Consider the following 17,213-nt stretch of genomic DNA (forward strand, 5'->3'; position numbering starts at 1 on the left):
TGTTATTGACTTAGGGAAAAAAACAATTGAAACTACAATTAAACATCATCTTCTTACCTTTCTATCTTAAGCACCATTGTTGCTACTATGGTTGTTTGTTAGAATGTTTCCAACAATACCAAAATCCAACCACAATATTTAAACAACTAGTCAACAAAATCGAGCAATAAATTGAGTACGACAACCCAATAATTAACAAGGCCCTATTGAATTTTCAAGCTTTTTGTACCCCAATAATGATAGATTCTAGAATTTTTCACCAAACATTCAAACTATTGTTAAAGCTTTTAAATCTATCACAATTTATGATTTTCACAATATTTAAACGATAAACCAACAAAAAACACTCAATTTTCATATTTGAAATTTTATGTTCTTTGAAAAATTCTATATGGGGAAGAAGATTGGGGGGAGGGGGGAGGGGGGAGGTTCTGAGGAAGAATACAAGAGGGTGGGGGGACAAAAATATGGGATTTTTTTATAAACTTCTCGCGCGTTTTGTGTGTAAACATGCAAGTGACACTTGATCAGAAATGGTGTGTCTTAGACACATTTTTAAAAGATTGGGAATGTAAAAAAATGGTGAACGAAAGGTGTGCAATAGAGATTTTGTTGCAACGTTAATGGGTAAACTACGTGTTTTGCCTAAAGAAAAATAACATATATAAATGGTATTGTTTTGTAGTGTGTTTATTTCGCGTTTATGAATTTTTGAACTTGATATGTCTATAAAGTACTCCCTGCGATATTATTTTCTTATTAATCTATTCCTAAAAGAATAATATTTTTATATTTGGTTTAGTATTTCACAACGGCCATTTTTTTGGGGAACCTTCATTTAAACTTACCAATTTAGCTCTGATGAGAAACTTTTATAGTAACAAATATATTATATCATATTTAAGGCCACAAATTTCAAAGCGCTATATCACATAAATTAAAAGTGATTGTTAGTAAATCACTTCTGTGTATTCCTTGCACAAACCTCAAGTATTGACCGATGTGGTAAGTTCTCTTTAGGCATGGAATCTGAATCTTGATGTGTTAACAATTATGGCAAGGATGTATTATTCTCGAATAAAAGGAAGTTTTTTCTTTCTTTTTCTTTCTCATTTTCTTTGATAAATTTGCCTATTACTACTTATTATTTCGAGACCGCTTGCGCACAGTTGACTAATTCTCACAAGTTACATGTTATCTCTCATCAGTATAGGTATTGGATAGCTCTATCCACCAATACTCTTAATATTCCTTTTTTGTTAGCTGTCTACATTACATTCCTTTGGATGCTGCCCGGGGCGGAACTAGCATACGAGTTACGGGTTCGGCCGAACCCAATAGTTTTTGTTCAAACCTTATATTTGTCTTAAGAGATCTATTGAATATGTACAAATTTTTAATTTAGAACCCACTAACTTAAACGATTTAGAATTTTGAACCCATAAATTTTAAATCCTGACTCCGCCTCTGAGTGCTGCTTTTCTTCGTGAACCGCGCTACCCTTTATTCGTATATGTTAGCCTATGAACCGCGCTCATTGTTAGTGACGTAGAGGGTCCTGATGTCATGACTCGAATCGTTTGATTCATCTTTTAAATAAACAAAGATGCAGATGTCTCTCAAATGAAGTGGGAAACTCATATTCTTGGTTACAATCTAATCAACGACAATCTTTCTACTCACTCTTCATGAATAAAAGCAAGTCTTTGTTTATAAAATATTGTCTTAGAGTCACGCAGAGGTAGATTTGGGATTTAAATTTAGTGAGTTTAACTTTTAAGATTTTAAACATTGACCTCAATACACTATTTAAAATTATTGGGTTCAAATCTAATACTTGTCGAGATTTTAGTAGATTCTTACGTATAAATTTATATTATATGTCACAATTATATGTTCAGTTAAACTAATAAGTCCTCCCCCCCAAACCCCGAAGTCATGCAACACATGTTCGACTTTAAATTAGAACCAGATTCGTACCAATGATCACTCATCCAAAAAGGGACTTGTAAAACATAGATAATATAATTCAATCGAAACAGCACAGAGATCAGAATCTAATTCTACTGGGACACAAAGTGGAGGTTTTTTAATATAGAGGATCTGATCCTTAGTCCATTTCAGGTGCTATGATTTTTCACTTGCTTTTTTACTCCAAGTGAAAAAGACTAGATGGAGAGTATAAAAGAGGGGAAGCAGAAATAGAAATTATAAGGTTGGATTGAAAAGAAGAATGTGTCCAGGAATTGATTGCAGTTGCAGACCTTTGGCCTTTTTGTTAGGCCTCCCTTTTGCTCTCATTTCCCTGCTTATCACCATAGTCGGCGTCTTCATCTGGATTATCGGGTTTTTTATTAGCTCTTTTTCCTTCTTTTTTTTTTTCTATTTAATTTTCATTTCAGGTAATTGTTTATGAATTATTTTTTGACTATATATGTGTGTATGTGTATAGGTCGACGTGTCCATGTTGCATATGTGTGACAGTGTTGGTTGAATTTGGGCTGGCGTTGATTAAGGCTCCTATTCGTGTCATGAAGTGGTTTGCTGATAAGATCCCTTTTTGACAGACTCTTTCCATCACTTTGCTCTACTTTTATACTTTGAGAAAGGGTTAAATTTGTTGTTGTATGTATTGTTCGGAATTGAATAACTTTTGCCCTCTTTTACACTTTTGATTTAATATTACTTCGTTATTAGGATAGAGTCTTATTTTTACTCTTGATCTCTAATGAGCTGTAACATGAGGGTAATTTTGTATCATTGTCGAAAGTCGACAAATTCGAACTCATGGGATCTGCTTGTTTTATATTGGAACTCTATCAATGACAAGGAAAAATATGAAGAAAAAAAATTGATGAAGACAAGAATATGAATGAACTATAAGTTAAACGGATGAGAAAATTGCTCAAGAGCAAATTTGGACCTCCTCCTCTTTTCGCTGTGTAATGCATATCTACGTTACTCTGAATTTGATGGATATGATATTTTTTGAGTTTAAGATGTATATACATTACATATCATAAAGTTAAAGATTATCTTGGATTGTACCGATAGGATGCTGGACAAATATATTGCTTTCCAATTTTGTTGCAGATTTGTGTGTCTACGATCAACTTAAAGAATATATCACACACTTGCAAAAGTTTTCACTAATAACAAAAGAAGTTGCACAATCAGGACTCATACAGAAATTGCACTTGTAACAACAAAATATGTATGTACTTATGACCCTTTTATAACTATTATGAAGCATTCCCCTAACCAGACAACCTTCTCAAAAAGGACTGGAAACACTTAAACCAAAAGCATGCGCCAACTCAGCCATTTCATTGTGATTGACTTCTCTTCTCTATTCCCACTGGTTCACTCCCCTCAAACTGGCCACTGCCAGCAACAAAATCTTTGGCAGTCTTCCCTATTTCAGCTATAGTTTCCCCAATAGCTTGTAGCACCCCTCCTCCCTGCTGCTGCACTTGCTTGCTCTCTTCTCCCCTCTCCTTTACTTCGCGCTTTTCCACACTAATGACTCCGCCTTCGCTTTCTCCTTGTGCACATATTTAACAAGAAAATCAGCTATCACTTTTTGGCCCTTAAAACTAGTCAGTCTTGAAACTGTGCGTTTAATACAGTATAAAGCAACAACAACAACAGACGTGGTTTAAAACTAGTCAGTAACGCACAGTATAAAGTAACAACAACGCAGTGTAATCCCACAAGTGGGGTCAAAGGAGAGTAATATGTCCGCAAAACTTACCCCTACCTATGATAAGGTAGAGAGGCTTCACACAGGCTTAATACAATATAAGCAAAACATAAAATCTAATATATAAACAACAACAACCCAGTATAATCCCACTAGTGGGGTCTGTGGAGGGTAGTGTATATGCAGACCTTACCCCTACCCTGGGGTAGAGAGAGGCTGTTTCCAAATAGAAATTCGGCATCCTTCCCTCCAAGAACTCCCCACAGACCTCCAAAAACACTTGTTCTTGGGGTGACTCGAACTCACAACCTCTTGGTTGGACGTGGAGGTTGCTTACCATCAGAGCAACCCCTCTTGTCTAAAATCTACTCCCTCCGTTTCAATTTATGTGAACTCATTTGATTGAGCACGGAGTTTAAGAGTAGAGGGAAGACTTCTGAACTTGTGGTGTAAAATGAAGCATATATATTTTATGTGGCTATAAATCATTGCATAAAGGTAAATTGTTTCCAAATAGGGAAAGATGTCACTCTTTTTGGCACGGACTAAAAAGGAAATAGGTTCACATAAATTGAAACGGGGAAGTAATATATATAACTATGTCAAAAGGATAATCCTCTTTGCATTAGTTCAGCTAAAATGATCATGACTAATTGACGTCAGTGTACCATAAAAAAAGACGTAGTAGTAGCTATTATCCTCATATTTACCTTGGAATTACCTTCTAATTGTTTCTCAGCTTCTACTTTCTTTCTAGCTGTATAATCTACTGCACTTTCTTCAGCTGAAACTACATAATCTATAGCAGCAGCTAATTTATCCCCTGCATATCCCACGGCGCTCTTTCCAGCATCAGCTACCACATCCTTCGCCGCGACCGCCTTCTCTCCTGCATACCCTGCAGCCCTAGAAACAACACCAGCCGTGGCTTTGGTTGCCTCTGCAGCTGCTTTAGCAGTATAATGTGCAGCCCCTAAACCAGCAATTTCTGTTTCATCCTTCGCAGTTTCAGCTACTTCCCCTGCATATCCTACCGCGCTTTTTCCTGTTTCCACTGTAGCGTTTTTAGCTTCGACACCTTTCTGGCCAACATAACTTGCTGCATTCTTGGTCTTCTCTGCAGCCGTCTTACTTAGTTCTGCTGCAGTCTGTTTGGCTTGTGTAGCCTTTTCGCCAGCATAATTAGTTGTTGACTGAGCTGCAGTACTGATTTTTTCGGCAGCATAATCTTTTGTCTCCCCTGCTTTTTGCAGGGTGTAATCTTTTGCCTTCTGTGCTGATTCCACAGCAGTTTGTCCTGCACTTGTAAGGGTATCTGCAGTTGCAGCATAAGCTTGCTGACTTTTCTCAAGAACAGTGTCCTTGGCAGCTCCAGCCTTGTCCGCGACGTACTCGGATCCAATTTGAACACCATGCACAATAGTGTCTTTGGCTTGTGCACCTGCACTTGAAAGAGTAGGATATCTTTGGTTGCAGTGCAAGCAAAGGCGGATCAAATGATTAATTTTGATAAATTTTTAACTCTAAGGTTCTTTGTATTGACGCACCAGCGCCCTGCAACTATTTATACCTGTATTTTTGAACAAGTATGGGTCCAGAATGTTACTCATTATACTTGTACTTTCAAACTTATGGATCTAGAATGTCATTTGTATTTTTTGACAAATATATATATCCATATGGCCCATTTCCAATATTGGACTAAATTTATACTTGTACTTTTGAACTTATGGTGCAGAATTGGTATGGAAGTTGTAACATAGGAAAACCACGTAAAACCGGGAAAACCACAGAAAACAGGGACTTATTTATTTTTGGCAAGCAATAAGCACTTAAATAATGTATGTTATTGAGTTTTCTTTCACCTATGTATCTATGTGCAAATATTAGACTTCAATTTCAAAGCAACATCAATCCAAGACTTAATATTTGCTAAAATGCAATTGCAGCATCAATCCAAGTTTTAAATTTGATAAAATTTAAACTTTAAGGAACCGTTTGGTTGGGAATAATGGATAACAATCTCGGAATAAAATGTGAAATGCGGGACGATTCGCGTTTAGCCATGGGTATCTAATTAGTCCCAAAAATTATTTTATACTAATGGAGGGATCAGCTATCCCATGCCATATCCTTGTCTATCTCATCCATCCCACCAACCAAACGACCCTTAAGTTTCCTAATACTAATTCATTGTACTCTTAAGTGAGAACTTTAACATTTGTTAAAAGAAAATTAGTGACTGTTCACATATCCCTATTAAGACTAGTGAATTCAATTGATATTGGGTTGCTGACCTTTGTCAAGGGTGGTGTCCTTGGCAGCTCCAGCCTTGTCAGCAACATACTCAGGTCCAATTTGAACACCATGAGTAACACTATCTTTGGCTTGTACACCTTTCGCCGTAGCATAATAACCAGCAGCGCCAAGCCCATGACTCGCCGATTCTTTCGCATCATGCAATGCAGACGCCCCCAATTCCTTAGCCTTTTGATACCGCTCTTCAGCAGCTGTCAACGCATCCATTGAATTCTGTTGTGCAGTTGCCCTCTGCTGTGCAATTTCCTCCAAAGATGGAGCTTTTCTCTCCTCTGTACCCTCTTGCTTTTGCATTTGCTCTTGTTGCATTCCCCCACTGGAGAACTCGAGCCCTCCAACTTTAGCAGGTTGAGAATGAAGCGTAAGGCTTTGGCCCTCATGTCGAGGACCAATAGCAACACCTTTGATATGAATATCTCTTCTTGCTTTCTCTGAAGCCATTGTTACGAAATACTTACTGCTCTAATTCAGTTTTCTTTTTGTATTCTTGAAAAGAGAAACGACCATGTATATAAAATGGAAGAAGCAATTAAGAGGTTAATATTCGAATATGGTCGGTTGGTATTCCAGGACAAGTGGCGAGTGATGACTTCTTTTTTTTATAACGTGGTGAGAGGAGGAAATAGCCAAACTGCATTAGTCAGCAACTCAATGCTAACGTGTCTTGCTGTTCGTTGTTACTCCATAAGCTAATTGACAATGTGTCATGAAACAACTCTTAAGACAAAGTAATACTCAAGAACACTCAAACCGGGAGGATTACGTTAATTTGATTTTTGCTTATTTTGATGATCCTCGATACATGTCACGATCCAATTCTATTATAAATTGTGATGGCGCATCACGACGCCCAACATCATTGCTAGGCAAACTAACACCTTACAATCTAGTAACTTCCCATTTTAAATAAGTTTACCAAGTAAATGACTTTTCTCATTTTAAAAGATTTACAAAATGACAAATATAAAATACTTAAACGGAAGCAACTGAGTACAAATCGAAATCATACAATGAATCCAAAATTATGAGTCCACTAGTGTGTGTGCCAAGGTCTGGTGTTACAAGTATATGAGCTACTAGTAAATTATACAAAATAATTCTACTCTATTGTCTGAAATAGAATAGACAGAAAATAAATCAAAAGAGAGACTTCGGCTGCTGCTGAACGGCTCGGAAAGGCAGCTCACCATGTAGTCTCGAACCAGAAGTCAAGCATGCACACCAGACTGATAATCAGATGCACATGCCTCACATCCTGCACATCAAGTGTAGAAGTGTAGCGTGAGTATATAAAACAACATGTACCCAGTAAGTATCTAGTCTAACCTCGAAAAAGTAGCGACGAGGGACCGACTTCGACACTTACTGTGGGCCAACAATATAATAATATGAAGTTCTATTCAAACATGACATATAAAATGATAATAGAACTCAGAGCAGGAGAATAAGTAAACAATCCTTTCATTTCAAGTAAGAACCGAGTCATTTCTCTTATCTAATCCCTTTACCTTTTCGGTCCATGAAACAATATCAAATATAAAAAAGGGGTTCCAATATCTTTAAGCACGATTTTACTGAGGACGTATGACCCGATCAAATACAAATATAAGTATACTATGCACTGTCGAGGGTCGAACGGTCGGAAGCATAGATATATCAAATAACCTGCGAGGTGAACTGCCCGCTCCCATGAGAGTACTGGAAAAGTCACCCCGCTCGCGGAATATGCTTGTGACGTGGTTAAATATAATTTATCAAGTTAAACATAACATCCCTCAATTCTTTTTAAAAGAAAGAAATTCAACTTGAAACCTTTCAAATCTTAAAATCCTTAACTTAGCCCCATTTGATACAATTAACAAATAAAATCAGATAACACTGTCCACAAAAGCATGGTGTAAGCCTAACACTATAAGGACATGAGTAGGAAAAGTAGCTACGTATGAACTTTCGTCACTTTGTGCGTACGTATCCCCCACAAATAGCAACACATATTAATTAAGTTCACCTATGGGGTTAATTCCCTCTTACAAGATTAGAAAAGAGACGTACCTCGTCTCAAGGCCCACTTTCCGGTCCAAGATTTGTGTCCAAACCCTCAATTTGGAGCCAAACGACTTGAAACTAGTCAAATGTTATATAAAATAATTAATACTTGCTTAAAAGTTCATAACCTAACTATCAAAGTGATTTCCCAAGTCTATTTGCAAAAATCCTAAAACTCACCCCCGAGCCTACATGCCCGAATTCCGGAAATTTTTGAAGAAAGTTGTTACCCATACCTTATGAACTCAAATATATGATTTTTACTAAATTCCATAACAAATTTCGTGGTTAAATTTCATTTTTATCAAAAACCTAGGTTTTCACCTAAACCCATAATTTTCACTAATTTACTACCCTTAATCTATGTATTTAACTCAAAATTGTTAGAAATCACTTACCTTCAAGTACTAGGTGAAAACCCCTCTCAAGAAGCTCCAAAAATCGCCCAACAATGGAAATAAATGAGCCAAAATGACTAAGTCCCAGACAAGAGGGGTTGCTCTTATGGTAAGCAACCTCCACTTCCAACCAAGAGGTTGTGAGTTCGAGTCTCCCCAAGAGCAAGGTGGGAAGTTCTTGGAGGGAAGGATGTCGGGGGTCTATTTGAAAACAGCCTCTCTACCCCAGGGTTGGGGTAAGGTCTGCGTACACACTACCCTCCCCAGACCCCACTAAGTGGGATTATACTGGGTTGTTGTTGTTGTTGTTGTAAAATGACTAAGTCCCATTTTAAAAGAAACCTCACTGCCTCCAGTGATTCCGCACCTGCGGTCACAGGGCCGCACCTACCCTCCAGTGCTTCTGCAGAAGTGCCCTGGGCCGGCTAGCTTCGCTTCTGCGGACGGGGTCCCGCTTCTGCGGAGGTTGGGGCGCACCTGCGGACCCTAGGATGCCTTTCCTTGGCCGCTTCTGTGAGGCCTGGCTCGCTTTTGCGAGCTCGCACCTGCGGTTGGCCAAGCGCAGGTGCGATTATGACAACAGCTAGAGCTTACGCTATTGCTCCTAATTTTCAACTTGGTCCGAGCCTCGTCCGATTGACAGTCGGGGCCCCTGGGGCCTCGCCCGAATATACCAACAAGTTTGGAATCATAAAACAAACTCGCACGAACTCTCGGAACGCTCGAAACAAAATTGAAACTAATAATCACACCCCAAAACTAATTGAATCAAACTTATGAACTTCAAGTTCTTCAATTTACTCCCAATGCGCCGAAACATACTTAAACTAATCGAATTGACACCAAATTTTGCGTGCAAGTTTTAAATGACATTTCGGAACTATTCCCGCTCTCGGATTTTTGTTTGGACTTCGATATCACCAAAACCCTCTCCAAACCATATTTAAAGAACTTCTAAAACCTCCAAAGAACGAACTTTCACTATTAGGCGCCAAAACGCTCCCGGTTCATCTAAAACCCGATCCGAACATACGCTCAATTCTGAAATTATCAAACGAACCTATTGGAACTGGTAAAATTCCGATTTCGAGGTCCTTTACTCAAAATGTTGACCGAAGTCAAACTTGGCCTTTTTAGCCAACCTTAAGGAACCAAGTGTTCCGATTTCAACCCGAACCTTTCCAAATCCCAAACTAACCATTCTCGCAAGTTATAAAATAAATAGCACGTACGAGAAGTCTTATTTAGGGGAACGAGATTCTAGAAGGCAAAACAACCAATCGGGTCGTTATAATACAGAAGAAAAAGTTCGGGCACTATTAAATATGGGACTGTAGAAACGCATTCAGTCATTAAAAAAAGAGGATTTTCTTGAGTATCGAGGAGTCAAGAAATTTAGGCCAAAATATCAAATGAAAGCAGATCGAATTTTTTCATTCCTGAAGAGGTGCATGTTGATACCCAATATTTTCCTATAAAAGTTAAAATGCATATATATCTTCAAAATCATACATTAGCATCAATTGGTATTTTTCCATAATTTTTATTAAATTAATTTATCTTAGTATTTTATCCATACAAATAATTACAAATTGCATCATAAATAGTTTTATAATTATGTTTTTGGCTTAATTTTATCATTTGCATTTGTACTAAGTTTCAATTATTGCACAAATAGTCACATTTATATTTTTAAGATGCAATTGCAATTACTTTGCAATTATAGCCTATGCATGCATTATTACATTATTTTACTAGAAAATAGCCTTTTATATTTTTAAAATATTAAGTAATTATTTTAAAATATTTTCAGGCATGAAAATCATTTTTTACAACTAATTAGTTATTTTTAAAAATTGTTTTATCAGTTAAATGAGTATTTACAAAATGGCCCTCTTATTTTCGGATTTAGCCTATTAAATCAGCCCAATTTCAACCCCCAATTCAATTAAACCAGCCCAAATCTACCCAGCCCAAATCCATAACATTCAACCCGGCCCCAAATCCTTTTAATCTTGGCCATTGATCATAGAGATCAACGGCTATCGTTCCCCCTTTCCTTTTTTAGTCCCAATGACCCCCAAACCCTAGTCATTTGCCTACACCTGCCACCCCTGAAACCCTCTCCTCTCTAATTCTCTCTAACACCAAACTTAACCCTATCTGCCGCCACCCAAAATCAGCCATAATCCCTTTGATTCCTACTCGATCTATGACTTCCCATGGCTGTACGAGGCCTCTACTTGTCTCTTATTTTCCCTGGTTGATCGATTGTGTGGTTTCGTGGAAGAATCTCGAAGAGATCTGGTCCAGATCTCATTCAAAACTCTTCAAGAGTCTGTCTATGGTCTGTGAGTGCTTTCTATCAAAGTTTCACGGCTCAAACCTTTGATTAGAAGGCCAGATTATCTTTAACCTTTCTCTTTTCTTCAAAACATAGCATTTGAACTTGAATCCGTCCAGATCTGGAGAGATTTGAGTTCGTCATTGCTTTTTTTCTTAAGGCTCCTTTATTTCTTTATTGAATAATCGATTTTTAAACATTTTGTTATATTAAAGTTTGTTTTTCTTAAAGTTTGTTATATTAAAGTTTGATTTTTAAAGTTTGGTTGAACCTCTGGGTATATGAAGTATTTTCAAACTTCCACGGCTATTATTTTAGGTTTTTTACTTCTCTACTACTAACCAGTTTTTAGGCACTACGCTACTTCGAGTTTCGATTTCTATAATTTCTGTTGTCCAAATCTCTGTGTGTTGACATGCTTTCAAGTTTTCCATAGTTGTTTTCTTTCTTTAAGTGTTTTCAAATTATGGCTTTTTTGAATTATTTTCCGTCTAATTTCTTTGTGTTCCTAAAAGTTTTACTCAACCTATTTTGTTTATGGGAATTGATATGTTCTTTCCAGAATTGCTGAGTCGTTTGCTCTGTTAAAAATCCGTATGCATGATTCTTGATTATTTCCGTGTTTATGACCTTAATTAATCGTTCTTAACTTATTTAATTGTTGTATATTTACTGATTCTTTACATGATTCTTTCCTTAATTAAACCCTTGATTATTTTATTCTGAAGGCCTCTGATTCTTTACTTCTTTACTCAGTCTGATTTGAACCTCTTGCCTTAACTAGTTCTTGCCATTACCGTTGGCTAATTGCCCCAATTAAGGGGAAGACTATGCTGAACCTCTTTGTGTGATTGATTCTGAGATCCCTTAATTGCTGATTATTGATTACTTTACCTTATTTTCTCTACTCTTGAACTACTATATAACTCTCTTCTTTAACTTCTTACACACGAACATTAGTTTACCATTACTCTTACACTCTAAAAAGCTCTCTGTTCTTTCTGCTACTTGTGATCTTCATTAGTCTTGCTGGTTGTAAGCCAAGGCTAGAAACTATACAACACCTGTCTTACATCTTGTGTTCTCTTTCCCTTAACTGGTATGACTCTGATTAAATTTTAGAATCTAAACCCTATGTGTTTCATTACTGCCTTAGTTCATCAGTCATGAGTTCATTTCTGCTCTTATTTACTGTTTATCCAGCATGCCTAATATTGTCTGGTTCAATATGTGATTAGCATCTCTCAACTCTACTTGCCTGTCTACTGTTTATCTAGCATGCCTACTACTGCCTTGTTCAATATGTGATTAGCATGTCTCAACTATGCTTACCTGTCTACTATTTATCTAGCATGTCTAAAATCTTGTATTGTTCAGTGCGCGATTAGCATGCCTACATTATAAATGCTTGTGTGGTGTTTTTCCTAGTCTGTTCATTTAAGTCCTTTCCTACTCTGCTTTGCCAAGTCACTTAGTCTCTCTAGTTGTATGTTTGAGGTTTATGCATTCTCAACATCTTTGCTCCATGTAATTAACTTAGTAATTATGTACATCTATTTGCTTCTATGCTCCACTATACACTAAGGTGTGTTATATGTGTCCCCAACCTCTCTCTCCCTGTGTGGAACCTGCTTGCCAAGTGTTTCTGAATATGGTTGTTCTGTGATTTGTGTTTTGATTTCAAAGTGTTTTCATACTTTCCACAAGCTATTTTACCACCAAATTAGTACTGGTTTTCAAAAAATATTTTCACCTATAAGAGTTCTCTCTATATTGTTTACCAAAACCCTTTTCAAATTATGCACTCCCACTTATTCTTAGGTTATTAAGTCATATCCCTCTGGTATGTGTACTGCTTAGAGGTCCCTGAGATCTCTCTGAACTCTGGTATATCAGGGCTGGCTCTTTCACACTGCACATAATCAATCTTTATTTGAGAAAATCTAGGTGTGAGCACTGCCCGAGATCCTTGAGGTCCTTAGGGAACTCTGACACACCTAGACACAAAATGTGGCAATGAATCTTGGGCATTTGAGACTGGTGAAGGCCTGGTACACCAGGATTTGCTTTGGGCCTACTTCAGGCTCCCTATAGCTTAATTTATATCTATTTATGTAATTTTTATTCAATTATTGGTCTGTAACAATTAATTATAAACAGATATTGGGGTGACCAGTGAAAAGGGAGGGTATTTATATTGCACTATGGGTAAAGCTGGGTAGATAACATGCATATAGGGTTTACTTTGGTTCAAATTTGTTTTGTTAGATAACATGCCTATAGGGTTTGCTTTGGTTGAAATGTATTTGTTAGATAACATGCCTATAGGGTTTGCTCTGGTTGAAATAAGTTCTGCATACTTCGCTTTACATGATTAGACACCATGTCTATAGGGAATAAAATAACTAAGGTTCAGTTTTCATTACGTTATATATTCAAATCCGTCTCTTTAGAAATCATACATGTAGGTTTAATTGGTTGTCACACCTACTCAGTCAGTATGCGTGTGTAATAATAACTAATAGTAGTTTCACTCATCAAAGATAGAACTCATGTCCATAGAGTAATTATCATATTCAAACTGGAACTTCATATAGTGTCTTATTAAATGTCACTAGAAAGCATGCCTATAGGATATGAGAACTTTATACTGTTTCCAGAATCGTGACTGCATATACATACATAGGCAAGCCTTATTACGTTAAATAACTGTGAAACTAGTTCTATTTATATGTGAAATTAACCAGGCTTAACATGCTATAAAACTAGTAGGCAAACTGGTTAGGATTCTGCCACTTTCCTTAGGCATATCTTGTATCTGTAGCATCCATCTAGATATCATGTTCATAGGATTTCTGAACTTTTTCACAATCTGTGTTTTAGACGTGTTGTTTGTTTGCCTATATACGTGCAGAGGTAAATATGAGCCTTCTAACTGTTTGTCCCTATCTTCTTGTCCAACATGTTATTTGCTTGTCGCCTAGATTTTTACCTTTTAGAAACCTTAGGTTGTCTAGAACTGTCCAGATATAGAAGTCCTAAATTCCTCCAGGACATAAGGAAGGCACGAGTAGCAGCATGCTTAGAGGTCGTTAATTAAACTCACTTATATAACTGCTAAAGGGAGGGTAATGGGTAGTAAAAAGATATGATGACCTGCGCGTTAATGTCACGTGTAGCCCCTCTCATTGAGGAGTGATTACCGGGTATTGAATGATCCTGTAGGCTAATCAACTTAGGACTCCCCTTTCCCAATTCCCCTATTTGTTTAAATTCTATAAACATCATTTCCTTTACATATACATGTGTAAGCTGTCCAAACCTCTCTTACTTTCATTTCCTTGATCATATATGTATTGTGAAAACTACATTTATTTGCAAATGTGTGTTGAAACTATTTACTTGTTAAAATGACTAATTCACATAGTTTAAGTTTGGTCGGGACCCACCGTTGTGGACCGCGAGGGGTGACTAACACCTTCCCCTTAAGGTTATTTCGAGCCCTTACCCTACTCTCTGGTAATGCTTACACGAGTTAATTACTCTAGGTGCCTTAACGCACCATAATCCGTTAGGTGGTGACTCTTCAAATACCCAATTCTCAAAAGGAAATGAGTTAATCCCCCATGAATGTCGAAACCCGAACTCCCGCAAGGGAAAAAGAGGGCGCGACAACATGGAGACTCTACTGGGGATATTTTAGGCTCTTACCATAACGAACTTATTTTTTGTGAATTAGTCCAAGCATGCTTTATCCCACGTACCATTTCCCCTTATTTGAATTTAAGTGTCTATTTTCAAGCATTTATGATTTCTTTATTTTCCTGAAACTGACTTGTCTCTTTGTTTTCTTTTTCCATAACTGTCTTTCAATTATTTAAATACTTCATTTATCATATTTTTACGTGCAAATACTTGACAACATGTTATTTATTGTTGCATAAATCATGCTCAACATCATATTCCCACTCGTGCGTAATCAATATTATAGCAATGCTTGATGAGTGTTTGTGCTCTTCCTATATATCACCCTTTAAATTTGGAAAGGCGTATTTGCGATAAAACTAGTCGATCAACGGTCCATTCGACAGTTTCGTGCCTTTCCCCATCAAGTTGTCCGCTTGAGGGTCCCAATCTAGATCTCTATAGAAGCCTTACTCTGATTAATTGTACATGCATCATGGTCAAACCTATCCGGGTTAATATGTTGTCCGTATAATAACCCTTTAAGATAAGCCTCGTCCAAAAGTCCATCGGGTTTTTCACAATCCCAACGGACATAACCACAATTGTGTGCATTAATTTGGAGAAATAAGTGCCAATATACTAATCATTACTGTATAAATAAATGAACCTGGAGGGGGAAAAGGGCCTAACTCTCTCTTGTTTTGCAGAAAATGAGGCACGAAGTCCCCAGATTCGGTATGGTTGGTAGCATTCCTCCACTTTTGATAAATTTGTGGATGGATCTTCCCTCAAGTGATCAAAATCATGTGAAAAAAGTCTTGGGTAATTTACCCTCACTATTGGATCTTCAACCAAACAAGATGCTAATCGAGGCTGCCACTCTATTTTGGGATAAGGAAAGGGCTGTATTCCATTTTGGACACATAGAAATGACTATCATTCTAGAAGAAATAGGGGGATTTGCTGGGTTGCCTCGGGATAGCCCTGGTCTTCTAGCACCTGAAAATCGCACCACTAGAGAGTTCCTTAAGATGATGGGGCTAAAGAAAAATGATGATTTGGAGTTCCTGGAAAACTCCTACATACCTTTTGATTTCCTTTATAAAAGATACGGTCACAACAGCTCTTACCGTATTTTTAATGATGAGTTCTCAATTACTTCTTTAGGCTAGGTTCATAAGGATGATATGGAAATGATTAACGAGTGGAAAGAAAGAGCTGTTAAATCCAACGAGAGGCTGGAATATCTGGAGTACAGTTTGATGGAATTGGAGGGGAAGATGAGGAAGAGGGTCACCGACTGGCAGAACGCTAAAGGAAATGAAGGAGGGCATCTGGCAAGGGCATTCCTACTGCTGAACCTGCACGAGTTAGGAGAGTTGATCGACAACAACATCCGGTTTGGAGAGGGTCCTTCTAGAACCAAGTAGATTAGATTTATTTGCTTTCCTTTTTAAATGTAATAAGACCAAGTTCCATTAGCAACATTATCTTATTTAGTCTCGTTTTGGGCGTTTATTTCTTATATTAATGAAATGAGGCAATTAGTAGCATCAAATTTCTCCAAATTTATTTGTCGCTAGGCCTACCTCGAGCACAACAAAGATCCAAAATTAGGACGCGAATTTATATTCCTGTAATATGTGTTTAAATACTGCAAACATTTCAGAATCCTTACTGACTTGTTTACCTTTTGTTTTCATTATTCTTTATTCCCATCCCCTAAGGTTGGTTCTCTTATACTGGCATCATCAGTGTATCACACCAGATCTAGAGGCCATCCACCTCTTCCTCCTCCAAGTAATACAAAGAGCAAAGGGAAAGCTAAAATGGACAATTTAAGTTGTATTCGAAAAGAGTATGTGGAAAATGCAGAAACTTCAGACGGTTGGAGTACTCCAGCACCATATGATTTAGTTTTGAGGTTAGAACAAAAGATACTAGAGATATAGGGAGAGCTTGAGCAGGTCCGCAACTTGGCAAACCTATCCCTCACTCTGAATGTTCGCGACATCAACACAAAGAACCCAGCACCTCCCCAAAACACACCAAACCAACATCCACAAAACCCTCCTACACTGCATCAATATGCAACCCCACCTCAAAATTTCAATCCCTTACCAGTACCAACTCCGCCACAACACCACCATCAACCACCACTTATCACACTCCCCAGAACATACCACAACTCATTCTTGATCCTCAAAACTCAACCAATGACCACTACACCCAAGCACTTGGAACTTACCAAAACAACCCTATATATGTGGAAACCGTACCTCACTCTATCCAACCAACTTCCTATACACCTGAATCCGCTGAGAAGGACCTGACTTCCTCAGGTATCTCATCTTCTTCATCGGAATCACTATCCTCATGTTGCGTTGTCACATTACATGTCACAGTCACTGGTTCATCAGGAAAAGTAACAATAACGCTATAGAAAGAAAAAATATGGAAGATAATAATAAATAATAAAGAGCAATGCATTTGATTAAGACTTAAAACATCCAAACAAGTATGGCTCGATGAATCAAGCATTTATTTTGAAACAAGTGAGTCTTTAAAAACAAAATTACTAAAAATCTTAAATGCCTAGAATGGCTATAGGAATAAAATCTACCAAGATACCCATGGACTCGGCGGACCCGGGATGGTGTGGTGGTCCAGTTCCTGAGAATAACTTCACAGTCTGAATAGTGAGGCCTTCTTCCTC

At 37.5% G+C, this 17,213-nt stretch overlaps 1 protein-coding gene and 1 long non-coding RNA gene across 2 annotated transcripts; one reads left to right on the forward strand and one right to left on the reverse strand.

Moving 5' to 3' along the window:
• Nucleotides 1-2,126: 2,126 nt before the first annotated feature.
• LOC104246265 (uncharacterized) lies at nucleotides 2,127-2,806 on the forward strand. The gene is made up of 2 exons (XR_715918.2): nucleotides 2,127-2,346; nucleotides 2,453-2,806. It is a non-coding gene; the product is annotated as an uncharacterized lncRNA (long non-coding RNA).
• A 520-nt stretch (nucleotides 2,807-3,326) lies between these two features.
• Nucleotides 3,327-6,463, reverse strand: LOC104246266 (seed biotin-containing protein SBP65-like). The gene is made up of 3 exons (XM_009802042.2): nucleotides 6,001-6,463; nucleotides 4,425-5,144; nucleotides 3,327-3,544 (listed from the first exon to the last, which is right to left on the reverse strand). The coding sequence occupies exons 1-3, from the start codon at nucleotides 6,461-6,463 to the stop codon at nucleotides 3,327-3,329; spliced, it is 1,401 nt and encodes a 466-aa protein (XP_009800344.1).
• Nucleotides 6,464-17,213: the final 10,750 nt, after the last annotated feature.

This window comes from Nicotiana sylvestris, chromosome 6 (genome assembly GCF_000393655.2).
Source record: "Nicotiana sylvestris chromosome 6, ASM39365v2, whole genome shotgun sequence".
Lineage (NCBI taxonomy): Eukaryota > Viridiplantae > Streptophyta > Magnoliopsida > Solanales > Solanaceae > Nicotiana > Nicotiana sylvestris.

Coding starts and splice junctions, on each gene's coding strand:
- LOC104246266 (XM_009802042.2), bottom strand. CDS start 6,463: ATGGCTTCAGAGAAAGCAAGAAGAGATATTCATATCAAAGGTGTTGCT. Junction 5,145..6,000: donor GGACACCACCCTTGACAAAG/GTCAGCAACCCA, acceptor TTTCAAGTGCAG/GTGCACAAGCCAAAGACACT. Junction 3,545..4,424: donor AGCTGAGAAACAATTAGAAG/GTAATTCCAAGG, acceptor TATGTGCACAAG/GAGAAAGCGAAGGCGGAGTC.